The 15,366-nt window shown below is 35.0% G+C and overlaps 1 protein-coding gene across 1 annotated transcript; it reads right to left on the bottom strand.

Moving 5' to 3' along the window:
* Positions 1-520: 520 nt before the first annotated feature.
* On the bottom strand, positions 521-2,446 carry LOC134726639 (3'-5' ssDNA/RNA exonuclease TatD-like). Its single transcript, XM_063591050.1, has 2 exons — positions 2,292-2,446; positions 521-1,178 (listed from the first exon to the last, which is right to left on the bottom strand). The coding sequence occupies exons 1-2, from the start codon at positions 2,444-2,446 to the stop codon at positions 521-523; spliced, it is 813 nt and encodes a 270-aa protein (XP_063447120.1).
* Between the last annotated feature and the right edge of the window lie 12,920 nt (positions 2,447-15,366).

The raw sequence follows: 15,366 nt of genomic DNA, 5'->3' as shown, positions 1-15,366 counted from the left end.
AGTGCTCACCACAGGAAGTTGACAGTCGCACTATAGGTCAATGTCCGGGTTCGGTGATAATCAGATCCGGACAAGTCGATTACAACATTCTTCCCCCTTCTCTCTGAAAAGATTGTTGGTATAATGTAAATTCATATAAAGAATGATTAGTGATAGTTCTCTATTCTGAAGTCCTCTTTGTCCCACTATGATTTCCTTAAACGGTGAATGAAGTTACTGTCATTTAATCATGTCAGAAACTGTCCCGCAGATATCATGATATCTCCATTGATTTACTTATAACTTGAGGTGTTACTGTCATTTAACCATGTCAGTAATAACCCCCCTTTGTCCTAATATTTCCATTGGTCCTTTGAAACGAAAGTCATTCAACAGAATGGCACAATATTTACAGTTACACATCAAACACACATAGTTCACATAACAGTTTTACAACACAGTAAAATTGTTACAGTTCCACATGATACACACACGCATATAGTTATTTACAGTTAAAAATATATATACACACAAAGATACGCTATTCAAACTTATATAGCTGCTGAGCATTTCGGGTGGTGATGTCAGCAATTTCCCTTCCTGGAATATTAAACATGATAGACAATTTCTGTATAATAGATCTTATCAATATTGGAGAACTGTCCTCATAGTTCTTGGGGTGGAGGTATGGTGCATCACTTTCCAGAATGATGTCCTCTAGGCTCATCTCGCAAACCTGTGAGCGGAGTTGTGGATAGGTATCTTCCATTAATAGTAATGGAGAAATACCAAATTTGGTATTAGGAAAACACCGCTTTATATTTTCGTATGTTCTCTTATCCTGCGAGAAACAGTGCCAGTGGACACCATGATCCCTGTCCAGTATCTCTGACATAATATCTAAGCACCTGGCAGTTATGTTTTTACCTCTGCAGTGAATTACGACAGGTAACTTGTAATCTCTGGCCAACTCTAATTGTACTCGTAGTACCTTAACTTGCTCTCTCATATCTTTCTCCCCCTGACTTACGTCCAATCCACATTCCCCTATTGCTAAAAAAATACCTGGGATTCTTCTTTTCAACTCATTAAAGTGCCGACCCACCTGGTTCCCTGCTACCTTTGGATGGATTCCAATAGTGTGGAGAATTCTCTTATCCTCCCTTAACAAATCCCCATCTAGGCAAGCTGTCCACCGACTTGGAAAAACAAAATTTGATATTCATTTTCTAATCTGAAATTTCTCATTATCTTGTTCTTCCCAAATGTATGATGGCAAGCCAGAAAATCTGGCTTGTAGGAAGAATTTGTCCCAATGAAAATGTGTGTCAATAACTGTGTGTATCGGATGTGAGGTAATTTTACATAGAGACAATTTACAATTATATGAAAGTAAATTTTCAGAATCCTCGGATGATTTAATCAATAAAGCTAAGACCTTCCAGTGTAAGAGAGAATAGATATAGGAAGATGTGGTGTGAGTGCCAATGAGACAACTCTCCATCCAAATAACAATTTAAAAATTAAACCATTATAGGTTAAAGTACGGCCTTCAACACGGAGCCTTGGCTCACACCGAACAACAAGCTATAAAGGGCCCCAAAATTACTAGTGTAAAACCATTCAAACGGGAAAACCAACGGTCTAATCTATATAAACAAAACGAGAAACGAGAAACACGTATATATTACATAAACAAACGACAACTACTGTACAACAGATTCCTGACTTAGGACAGGTGCAAACATTTGCAGCGGGATTAAACGTTTTAATGGGCCCAAACCTTCTCCCTTTTTCTGAAACAATAGCATAACATCACAACATAGAAAAACATACGATAAAATATCAATTGGCAGACTTAACTCAATCAAAAAACGTATGATTACACAATGAACGAATAAATTTGATATGTATGTATGATGGTGGAAAGACTGTGTAAGCTGATAATGAGTGAAAATGGTTTATCCTGTTGAAATTTAGCAGAAACGGTAGGTCTGTTTGATGAAAGGTTGCTTTGTCACACTGTTCTAGAGTGGACATCTCTCCGGCGAATGTTACAAATTTGTCCAATGTGGAGACCTTGAACTGACGACAAAGTTCTATGAGTAAGCCATTCATCAATTCAACCCAGTCAACCAAAAATTCCTCTTTATACCCATGTGTCTGCTCTGAGTTGTGATAGTCGTTGCAATGTATGGTAAATGCACCCTGTTGGCCAAATTGAAGTTGACAGGTCCAATATGCCAACAGAGGTGCAGTATACCAGGGTACATGAGCACGAAGCACATGTCTTCTTACATTCACAAACCTACCAGAGCATATACAGCATGGTCTTGATTTTTTTAAAATTATTACTGCTACCTTTAATTCTTTGTTCTTTCAGCAAACACCCTTCCTTTTCTGTCTGTTCTTTCAGCACACCCACTTCCTCTTTTTCTGGCTCATAGTCTAGCTCTTCCTCTTCCATTCTTTAAAAATAAGATAAAGAAAAAACAAATTAAACATTTAACCTATATACACTATTTATACATTATATTTATAACTACATCATCATTAGTCCATTACAAAATCTCTAAAGTGGGCAGGGGCCTTCCTGTCCCTCCCTCTGCTCCTATCAGACAGTTTAACTTATGCTTCCACAGTATCGGCTACATTATAGATTATTGTCTGATCCCCAAAATTATCATCAAGGTTCATTAGGGTTTCCCAATCCTGTAGTGTAAACTGATCAGCTTCTTGTGAGCTCCTTTTATTAGTCAGAAAATCTGACTGCCCAATTCCAGTATTGCCTCCACCAGTCAGAGAGTCTGACTGTGCAATGCTACTGTCCATCATGTTCCACAACATTGGCTCATTATTACTGAAAAGCCAATCTAGCCCTAAGTCACAGTGTTCTTCCTTGTCAGTTAAATCTTCCAACATTTTCCTCTCCACCTGTTCTAGTATTCTTTTCTTAAGCCTTTGTGTCCAGACAGGTAAGTCACGAATTTGACTGAGTTTGAGCCTATCATGATGAACAACTTCAGATGTTTTTTTGTTCCTAATTTTGTATAGGACCGGTGATTTAACCTCAGCTACCACAAAGGGCCCTTTCCATGGTGCCTTCAGTTTTGAACACACCCCAACTTTCCTGGCTGAATCTATCTTAAAAACAATATCTCCTACCTTATAAACCTTACAATTGACATTCAGGTCATAATCTCTCTTTTGTCTCCACTGAGCCATTTTAATGTTTTCCCTGGCAAGGACATGTACCTCTGTCAGCGTCTCTCTAAAAATCTTTATATAATCTGTTAGCTCTTTTTGTTCTCTAGTCCTGTTAGGTGCATCAAGACCCAAAACTAGTTCAATAGGTTGAATATTTTCCTTGCCAAAAACCATGAAATTTGGTGTGAACCCAGTTTGTCTGTTTTCTGTAGCTCTAATGGCACCAGTAAGTTACTGTAGGTGTACATCCCAGCTATCTTGTCGTCTCTTAGTGAAACACCTTATCATCTGCGCAAGAGTGCGATTATAACGTTCAACTTAACCGTTTGAAGCTGGATGATATGCTGTCGTCCTTGTTTTCGTTATCTCTAAGAGTTCACAGAGCTGTCGTATCACATTACCATCAACATTTTTCCCTTGATATTGTACTGTCCATATAAGCTTTGGCAATTGTTTCTGCATGTTGGTTCGGCAAAGCACAACACTCAATCCATTTAGTAAATTGATCAAGGATCACAAGTATATATTTATTACCCATTTTAGTTACAGGTAGAGGGCCTAAAATGTCCATGAGTATCCTTTCAAAAGGGACACCAGATTGATATTGCCCCAGATCTGCTCTTGCTTTCCTGCATGCCTTCTTCTGCCTATTGCAAACATGACATGAACTTACATAGATTTTGCAATCTGTTGACATTTTATACCAGTATGCCGTCTTCTTTAGTTTTGAAAGTGTCTTGTCCTGCCCTAAATGTCCAGAAGATCTTAGATCATGACAGCACCTGAGCAATTCATCTTTCAGACTGTCTGGTGTCACAAAAAGAATCCTAGAACCAATAGGGTCCTCCCAGATATAAAGTAAGACAGTATCCCGTCTTGATATCTAAGTTGTGACTTACATTGCCAAAGATGTCTAACTCCTGGACTCTGCATCTGTAATTCCTGCTTAGAGGGAGTATGATTCAGTGTTAACCATGCAATAATAGTACTTAGGTGTTTATCCTGACTTTGCAATTGCCTCAAGTCATCATTTGAATAACTGGTAGGCATTCCCATTATACTTATATTATTGTCTGATGTTACATTCATTATTGACCTAATGGTTAATCCTATGATGCCGACTGGTGAAGTACAGCTGACAGATCTCGCTGGCAAAGGTACCACAAAGTCAACATCTTCTTCAAATGTTTGCCACTGGTTCCTTGCTCGAGTGCAGTACTTACAACCTCCACAAGGAAGTAAATTAAGGGGTATCTCCGAGCTGTAGTGTGAACAAAGGTCTTGGTGATTAGGTATCCTGGAAAGCCCATCTGCATTTGAATGTTTCTTACCTGGTCTATGTTGAATGGTCAGGTTACACTGTGATAACTCTTCTAGCCAGCGAGCTAACTGTCCCTCTATGTTTTTGAAGTTCATGAGCCAATTCAAACTGTTATGGTGTGTGCGTACAGTGAACTGGGTACCAAGTAGATAATGACGATATTGTCTGGTAAAGGCTACTATTGCTAGAAGTTCCTTCCGTGTAGTGCAATATTTTCTCTGAGCTGGTGTCAATACCCTTGCATAGCTTACCGTAACACACTTGCCGTCTTGAATTTGACTCAATTCTGCTCCGATAGTATTTTCAGAGGCATCAGTATCCAAAATGAATGGAAAGTTCGGATCAGGATATCCCAGTACAGGTGGTGTAGTTAAAGCCTTCTTAATACTATTAAATGCATCTTGATGTTCTGATTCCCATTTAAACTCTTTTCCTCCTGTAAGGACATGTAAAGGTGCGGCCAGAGCAGCATAATGAGACACATGCTCCCTGTGGTAATTAGCAAATCCCCAAAATGATTCTAGTTCTTTCTTACTTTTTGGAACTGGCCATTTCTGTACAGTATCAATGTTCTTACGATCTATTGAGATCCCATCCTTGCTGACAATCTTGCCTAAAATTTTTACCTCTTGTTGGAACAGATTGCACTTTGATGGCTTCAACTTGAGATTATACTGCTGGAATCGCTCTAATACATGTCTCAGCTTCTGTAGGTGGTCCTCAAAACTATAACCCAAAATGATGACATCATCCAGATATGCTAAACACTCCTCCCAAGTTAAACCCTGCAATACTAACTGAACAACTCTACTGAAAGTAGCTGGCGAGTTGCAGAGACCAAATGGCAGTCTGACGTGCTCGAACAAACCATACTTAGTCACAAAAGCGGTCTTATAGCGGTCTATCTCGTCTATTTCCAACTGCCAATATCCCGCAGCCATATCCACCGTACTCATGTATTGGCTTCCACGCAAAGTATCTAGACATGTTTCTATTTTCGCTATAGGAAATAAATCTTTTGTTGTAGCTGAGTTGAGCCCTCTTTAGTCTAGACAGTACCTGATAGAGCCATCCTTTTTCCGTACTAGAACCGGACATGCCGCCCAATCCGATATTGATGGCTGAATAACCCCTTTATCCAACATATCCTGTAAATGTTTTTGTTCCTCACCTTCAAACTTTAATGGAGTCCGCCTCAGACGATGTTTCACTGGAGTAGCATCTCCTGTGTGGATACGGTGTTTAATTTCCCCATTAAATAAACCCATATCCATATCCCCTTTCGCAAACACGTCTTGAAATTGAATCAATAATTCTACTATGTCCTTACATTCTGACAGTGCCATACCTTTAATGGTCCTTGAATACAGATCTTGTATATATTTTGGAATAAGTTCATCTATATCTTTAATTGAATGAACTTGCTTGACAGAGACCCTGTCAGGCATGTTTTTATCAAAATCTTGTGAACTTACCTCTGCATGAGAGTGGTTCTTGTCAGCTTTAATGGATAAAATTGTATGTGCTTGTGAACCTATATTTGCGTTTTCGTTCGACTCTGAACCAGTTGTCAGGCTATCAGATATTCTGTCAGCCTGGGCAACTTGATGTGTTACAAAATCATTAAATGACTTGTCAGAAAACCTGTCAAGTTCATCAACATCTGTCAAAGGTATTGCACATTCTATTTCTGTGCCAATTCCAAATTTCAACCCTCCTTTCAAAGTGACAAACTTATTGGAACCATTGCGTACTACTGTTGAGACCTCCTGACCTATTTTCAGCACGACATTCGGTGTAAGTAAACCTTTGAGTTCATAGTTTGGTTGTATAATAATATCAGACTTAGGTGTCCTATCAATCTCAATTTTCAATACCTTCATTGACTGTGGTGGAACAACTGTTTTCCTCCCTACCATTACTCTGAAAACATGTGAAATTTTACCCTCCTTATCACCTAAACAAATGGCGGGTATGAGATCTTGATTTATCTATACAGTATAATTGACTAGATCAATTATAGCCTTGAAATGTTCCAAAAAATCAATACATAATATTACCTTATCTGTAATCTCTGCATCCACAAACCTCCATTTGACTTTGAGTTTACCAACTGTCACGTCAAGGTCATCTGTGTATTTGGCTTCCATCTCAGACCCTTTTCCAGCTACTTTCAATATTATGTGCTGCTTCATCTTTACTCTTGACCCCAACTGTTTAAGAAGTGATGTACTGATCACGGAAACCTGAGCTGCACTATCTACAACAGCTAAAACTTTTTGCCCATTAAGAGTTTAAGTTTATGTACAATGTTTTTGAATCTGAATTATGTTTATACAGAAATAGTTCCTGAATTTTTGCTGTATTGTCAATATCTTTTATCTTTAAATTGTTAACATCTGTACATATTTGGCCACCATGTTCCGAGCTGATCAAGAATTGGCCGTCTTTCTTGATCCCTGGTAGTTTAAAGTGTTGTGACTTGGTGATGGAGACCTACTTCGCATGGGCGACCCATTTCAATACATTATCCTACTCGGACAATCCCTGGCAAAATGTCCTTCTTTTCCACACTGAATATACTGTTCCCCTATATGGGCTTGTTGATCTTTCTGGTGTAGGAGACCTATATGTACTCCTTGACCTCTGATTTTGACCCTGATTTTGGTTAAGTATATTGAGAATCGTTTTCACAATAATTTTTGTCTCTGCAAGATCATCTTCTGTTTTCTTAATTCTTTTCTCAATACTAGCACTTACCCCTCTTTTATCATCATCTTTCTCAACAACCCTTACATCAAATGTTTCTTCTTCCTGCTCTTGGACATCTTCTGTATCTGAAAATGTAACTCTCTTCACTTCAGACTTTTTACCGCCCATAATAACTTTTTGGTTAGCTGCTGCACTACGTACAAATTGGACTGCTTGATCCAAGCATTCTGGGTTCTTGTCCATGGCAACCAAAGCAGCTCTTTTATCTAGACAACCTCTCAAAAATGCATCAGTAGCGGGCGTCTCAGCAAACTTCTCTGGAGTGTCAGGGTAACCATCCACCGCCAACTCCTGTGCCCTCTCTGCAAAATCTCTCAAATTCTCTTCATTTTCTTGCCTCAAATCCTGTAATAATCTATGTAAAATATGGGGCAACTCCTTTTTCCCAAAGGAGTAGGTCCGGTAAGGACCGATTTTGGCCTCAAATTTCAGTTTCATCTGATTTAAGAGTTTGACCACTTTTTAAACACTTAAGTGTCTATTTCATATGATTCAATTAATTTATGTGAAAGATTTTAACTGATTTAGTCATTAAAAACGATCCGATTAAGGCTCAAATATGAAAAATCTACCAAATATGCGAAAAAATGTCACTTTTTAGATGTTTTTTGTCAGAAACGAAAGTGGCCGCATCCGTGTTCATCCTCAATCTTTATATATGTTATGTATTATCACCAAAAACAACTTTCATTTCAATATTTTGGATGAACACGAATGTGGCCACGTTCGTTTTACACGGAAACCGTCTAAAAGTTAACTAAAATGCTGGAATTGTGAAGATTTCAGTAATTTAGCATGACTGTATGGTGCTAGTACTCAATATATGTGCATTGTATTGTCAAAAACAGCCAATATTTATGTAGCAGAACCATTCTACTATCCAAACTATGACTAAAAGTTTACATTTTAACAATTTTGTAAACTGCTATATTTTGGGGCCAAAAAGTGGTCTTACCGGACCTACTCCTTTCTCATTAAATTTCTGACAAAACAGTTTATAATTTGCCTGTAATGATTTAACCCTGTTACTCTAGTACTATAGAGCCCTATCTCTTAAAAGTTCTATTAATTTAAACAATCTTTGCTCATCACTCCGTTTATAACTATCAGCTTTGGTAGAGAACTGTAAAAAGTATGATCGCCAGTCACTTTTGCCATCAAAAATAGCCAGTTTTGGAGCAGATGGACCATATTTGTCGGGAGTTGAAGGAGGTTTATAACTTAATCCTGATTTAGATTCCCTGTCAGTTATTACCTTTTGAATTCTAGCAAGAGACTCTTGCTGATCTATTTGAGATTGCATTCTCTCTGTTTTTTCATGATACCGGTCTAATTCCCTATCTTTAGTTTCTACCTTTTCTCTAAATTGATTTAACTCTAGTTTTACCTTTTGTAAGTATTCATCTCGCTCTTGCTCATACTGCAAACTTTGTTGTTCCAATATGGCCAGGTTCTTCTCTCTCATCTGGTCAGCCTGTAACTGAACACTAATTACCATTTCAGAGCGATCCTTTTCAATACTAGATATTTTATCCCTTAGTAATGCTACCTTTGATGCAAGATCTTCCCCCGGTGGCTTTACTTCTTTAAAAGTTATTGATTTCTGTAATATCAAAGATGTTGTCTTCAGTAAGTGTACCTTTTTCTTCCCTTGCCCTTAGTATGGCAATTGTTTTAGCCTCCCCTATGCCTTTTAATGACTTCAGTTGTAAAAATGTAGCCGTGTTAATATTCAGTGGTTCTGTCATGATTGAATAAATCTATTTCTTATAAAATGAAATAAATGTAAGACACAATGTCTTGCTATATAATTAATCAGTAACACTGACTAAATTGTTAACAGGTTAAGTTTCAGTAACACTGACACTTGCCTACAGGTAACCCTTTGTCATTGACAATGACAAAGATTTTTTTTTATCAAACTTCAGTTCCTAAAATGATTAAATAATTGTCAAATAAATAATCAGTGAAACTGACAAAGAATTATTGACAATTGTTTTAAACACTTAGAAAATTATCCGTATATTTCTTCAATTTCGAATCTTTTCTCGTTTCAAAATTCAAAACGAAAAATTTTGCCGCTACAAAATCATTTCCGGTATTCTCCAGGTGAGTTGAAACAAACTTCTGACACCAATATAGTATTTGCAACTAGACTGATATAATAAGTAAGGTTACCTTGAGTTATCCAAGTATGTGTATGGCAAATGGCAGATACGAGTTGAGGATTAGACGTCTGTCTTCATCAAGCTCTCTGGTTATTCTGCCATGTTCGTTAGTGCTCACCACAGGAAGTTGACAGTCGCACTATAGGTCAATGTCCGGGTTCGGTGATAATCAGATCCGGACAAGTCGATTACAACAATACACTCAAACCTATTCTCTAATATATACCAACAACATTCATACTTTCTAGGTTAACACAATGTTCATTTGCGACATCATAGATTAAGTTTTTATTCCGTACCAATACTTAAAACAAATATCAATGATATACTGCAAGATCGTCATAAAAAATAAAAACAGCTCGTTAAAAACACAAGGACCCCGAAACGCATTTGTGAATTTTCACTTATCATACACGATCAAAAGCCGAATATATGAAAGCCAATGATTTATAAAAATTGCAATAGCTGATTAAAAATTAAGGATGATTGTTCAAAATTGTACGTTCAATAATTTCATCTGCCGACATGATTGCATGTATTAAAAAGTCTTAAATAAAAAAAAAAAATCTTAAAGCAAAAAATCATGCAAATATGAGGGAATACACAAGTATTTAACAATTTGATGCCTTAACGTATGTAGTAAAAATATATTATAGGTCAACCCTAACATAAAATTTGGCTTAATGCGAGATGATCAGTGGATACTCCTACATGATGGTACATGACGGGATATATAAAAAAATGTGTGTTTGATAATTCTTTAACTTACTTTTTGCATACCATGAACAGAGTATGAAATTAAATAATATTGTTTTAGTAAACTTTTATAAAACAATCGAGTTTCTTATAATGGCAATGTGCACTGTGCTTTTTTAAATAATTTGAAAAAAGTTCGTCTAAATACTTGAGTTACGACCATCATGCTCGAATTTTTGAATGGCTAATCTACGAAAATTGGAATGATTTTATGTGTCAAATTTGGTTTCAATAAAAACGTACTCACAATAAGTGTATTCTAGACAAGCGATTTGACTCAAATGAACCTTTTACTGCACGAAAATCGGAAAAGAAAAACTTATCCCTAGAGTTGTCTCCCATGTTCATATGGTCGTAACTTTAAGTAACGACCATCCGCTTACCACCAGTGATTATAGACATCAATTTAAAGTGTAATTGGTGGATATATATTTGTTACAAGGTAAAACATTGAACTGTCTTGTGTCTTCATGCACCAAATAGTAATTTTAAGAGTTAAAGATTTGGTTGAAGTATAAATTGAAATAAATTATGGTGTGACCCATTATTGGTTGGGAGAACATTTATAGTATATCTAACTCCAATATTTGTTATTTGGCTTTGTACATGACCAAATGTTATGAAATGTAGGATAATTGGGACAATGTCAGTAAGAAAACCCTTCGACATTAAAAAAACAGGAGATATGTATTTATAGTTTCTTTTGATGATTATAAATCTGACAAAGACAAAGAATAGTAACAGTTTAAAATTGATGAACATGTAGCTTTTTTTAGTAATTTGACATTAATATTTTATGTAATACATTTTTACCTCGGATATTTACAGACAAACTTTTATTACATCACACGTTAACACCCTTTTTTCACTTGTACGAAATTGAACCAATATTTATTTGAATTGAACATAGAAAAGATCAGATTGAGATAGATCTTATGTAATCTAGTGGATTATTATTATTTTACTTAATGAACGGCTTTTATTTATTTTGAATTTATTGAACCATAAAACGAATTTTTGACTCTTCACATTGAATAATCCGCGAAAATAAGGCTCAAAGAACTTTTTATATTATTTATCTTGACAATAACAATGTACACACATGTTGGCGTATGAATCCACAAGGTCAGAGTGGGCGTGTCGCCATCAAAATTGACAACGTTGAAAATAAAACTATTAATTTTAACCAATCAGAAGACAGCAAATACACAAAATCTATTTATACTGCAATATAAAAAGAGCCTGTCTGACCTGATTACTTTATATTATTATTAGTATAACATGTGTATCTCACACAGACAATTAGGTGTACACATGCAATATCATAGGCAATATATTTTGACCATTTGAATTTCATATGCAGTTATTAATGATGATTTAATAATGTTAATGTTATGTTTTAAACTTAACTATTATATTTTACAGTTACTTTGAGAATATGGACAGAACATGTCATCATAACTTTGTACCTTATGCTAAAGATGTTCTACGAGCCAGGGTACGCACAACAGAAATCTTAGAAACATGTTTTAAGATTAACAACTTTGTTATACGGTAAGTCAAATTCATAAAAACTTTTCTGTAAAGATTAAGAATTGTTTCACATTTCATTTTGTCCGGATCTGTTATGGCTTACTAAACAGTATGAGTTTTGCTTATTGTTAAAGACTGTACGGTGACCTGTATTTGTTAACCACTGTGTCCTTTTGTCTCTAATTGACACTTGTCTTTTTAACAACCATACCACATCTCAATCCTTATTCTATATTGGAATATGCTTTTTAGCTCATTTGGTGATATGGATACCTCATTTAGTCTCCTTGATTTCTAATGAATGATTTTATTTAATCCTTATTCGCCTCTCAATTTTTTGAATGTGAACATTCATGATGCAAAAAAATATTTGAAATGTTTCACATTCTGTCATTATGGGGAAGTACTATATGCCTTCATTCCAAGGCTAGACGTTGTGTCCTTTGAGTAGACCAAAGTATTTAATCATGTTAAAGCAAATTTTATTTACTCAATAAACCGAGCATGTGACATTTTTGTGTGCAGATTTAAATGCTCTGTAATTAAGACATGTCAGTCTGTAACGACCGTGTGGTGACACCAATAAATTACGTAAAGAAACATTAGAAGTTGTGTTTTGTACTACAATATTTCCTGGTTAAAATTACTTTCTTATAGTGCACGTAATGTAAACATTCTTTAATCTTGTTACGTCAGCGAGGAAAGCTTTTATGGATTGTTAATAAACTTTATATTATGTAGCATGTACTTATTGTTTAGAGTAGTCTTATATAGAAAATATACATGGGATAAAAGTACATACTTCAATAAGTAGCAAGTTTTGTATGTATGAAAAAAACCTTGTATACATCCATAAAAAAACAAGATACTTCACCAATAGTTGACCCAGCTTGGTCAAAATCTGTACAGTATTATACAGGATATTGTAAAAACAATAGACAAAACAATAGTACATACAAAACAGAGAGAGAAAAATTAAACCCAGGTAACAATGACATTAGTAAAATGAAATTTCATAAATATGTAAATGCGTTTAACCTGCAATTCTTAAGAATGCAAGAATGGAAATAAATACCGCAGCGCATATTTATGTTACATGTAGTTAAACATATAGAATTTGACAATATAGGGGTTTCTAGCTTTCCTCATGAAGGTTAAGCTAGAAAATAACTGAGTTAAGTACAGACATACCTAATTTATGTAATATAAAAAATAAAAACGTGAATGTGGTATATAATGAGAAAACTATCCACAATCGATGGTCCAAATGATATGGATGTCAATAACGAAAGTTTACAGTACAGCTTTTTAACAATGAGTAACTCCAAAACTTTATAATCAGATCTAATTTTATTATACATGTAGGTACTAGTATATCAAATATAGAACTTTACAATGTATGTAAGTGTTATTTTAATGTTGTTACGATATGTTTCAGAATGTTTGATGTAGGAGGTCAGAGATCAGAGAGGAGGAAGTGGATCCATTGTTTTAAGGGATGTAAAAGCCGTGTTATTTGTGGCAGCATTAAGTTGTTATGATATGTACTTGTTTGAAGACCCAGACGTGGTTAGTTTATTATTGTTTTGTTTTTACTTTAGAGGTTTGAGATAAACTCATTAGGATGTTGTGTCCCCAAAGAAATACGCAACACTTTATAAAAATATTTTTTGGATCGAGCACGTGCTAATTTTTGTTAAAGGAATTTTGTTGTTTTCTGTTATAGATAAATTCACTACATCATAACTGTTTTCTCGGACCTATATTTGTTTAAAGTCTGTCTTGTTATATACGCCTTTGTTTGTCGGGCTGTTCAATATAGTTTTTATAAGAATTCTTCGACTGTTTTATAAATTGTTTATATATATTCCGTTACTGTAACTCTTAATTCAATGTTATGACTTTCGGCCTCATTTTATTTTCTCATAACCCTTTAAATAATCATGATTTTACGAAATGGTAAGAAAACACTAACTGAAATCCCTCAAGGATATTCACGTGCTATAAAAACCATGTCCCAAATATAAATTCAACCGCCGTCCCCATCTAAATTTAGCAGTTTTTATAATTGTGTTAAAGGTGGCAATTCTGCTGCAGCCAGATTATTAAAAAAAATGCACGTGGATATCCACAAATATTTCCGTGCAATGCCAGAAAATGACAAACCTGTTTTAGATTATTTTCAACAGTGAACGGGAGAGGTTTTTCGCTTTCTTTTTCCTGTGACATAATATGAAAACCCCAAAGCCTCATATATCTGGTTACATGAACTAAGCCCAAGTGTGGTATACAATATGTAGGACAAACAGGACGTGAGTTTTTTTAAACGAACACAGGAACATCTATACCGCTTCCGAAAACATAAGAAATTCAAAAGTATAATTTATCAACATTTAGGTAAACACAACCACAATATCAAATTTATTAGAGTTCAACCGCTCGAAACGGTCCAGAAACAACAAGGGCAGTCACATAAACAATTTGAAGATTCCCGTAAAATTATCGAACTGTCTTGGATTAAACGACTTCAAACAACTTATCTCCTGGGTCTAAATGACAATATACTTGGAGAAGAGAACATATCTACTACTTCCTCTATTGATATCATGAATATTATTGATAAAAACAACGAAACAATAGGTCTCATGGGAAACGTATCAATCGAAATCAACGAGTTAAACATCGTATAAATTATACACTTGATAATCTCCTTTAAAACCCTATATTATGACATAAAAGGATGAATCTTAAATAACGGATGGATTTCAGAAACCTTTAATATTGAGCGCGGAATTCGACAAGGGTGTCCTTTAAGCGCTTTATTGTTTGTTTTATCAGTTGAATTACTTGCTTGCAGAATAAGAGACTCTTATGATATAAAAGGAATACAAATCAAAATTGATAAAAAAACTCATAGTCTAAAAATTTCACAATTAGCAGATGACACAACTCTTTTTTTTAAATCTAAAATTGAAATAAAGCATGCACTTAATATTATTGAAACCTTTGGATCGCTCTCAGGACTCAAACTCAATAGAAACAAAACAGAAGGTATATGGCTAGGTAAACTTAAACATTGCAAAGACAAATTTGAAAATATTAATTGGAAACATAACGTAAAAAGTCTTGGTATTTATTTTGGCTCTGACAAGAAAGAATGTCAAAAACTGAATATAGAAAAACAGTTGGAAAAATCAGAAAAAATAATTATTGATTGGAAAAAAAGGAAAATAAGCATGATTGGTAGAATCACTATCATCAAAACACTTGTCATACCTAATATAACATATATTGCATCACTACTTAATCTGTGCAAAGAAACTATATCTAAGTTTAAGAAGATTATATATAATTTTTTATGGGAGGGTGGTAGTGAGAAAGTTAAACGCTCAGTGCTAAGTAAAAACTATTTAGAAGGGGGGTTAAAAATGACAGATATAGATTCTTACATTGAAGCAATGAAAATAAATTGGGTAAAAAGGTTAACAGATGAAACTTGGGCAAACTGGAAAATTATTCCAACCTATTATTTCAGTGAGTTTGGGGGTAAAAACCTCATATTTAATATGAATCTGGGTTCTCATAAATCATTAGAAAACATAAAAAATCTGCCTACTTTTTACTTCGAAA

The sequence above is a fragment of the Mytilus trossulus genome, chromosome 7 (assembly GCF_036588685.1).
Source record: "Mytilus trossulus isolate FHL-02 chromosome 7, PNRI_Mtr1.1.1.hap1, whole genome shotgun sequence".
NCBI classification, from domain to species: Eukaryota; Metazoa; Mollusca; class Bivalvia; order Mytilida; family Mytilidae; genus Mytilus; species Mytilus trossulus.
Note: the sequence above shows the minus strand (reverse complement) of the source record. Positions and strands in the feature narration are given on the sequence as shown.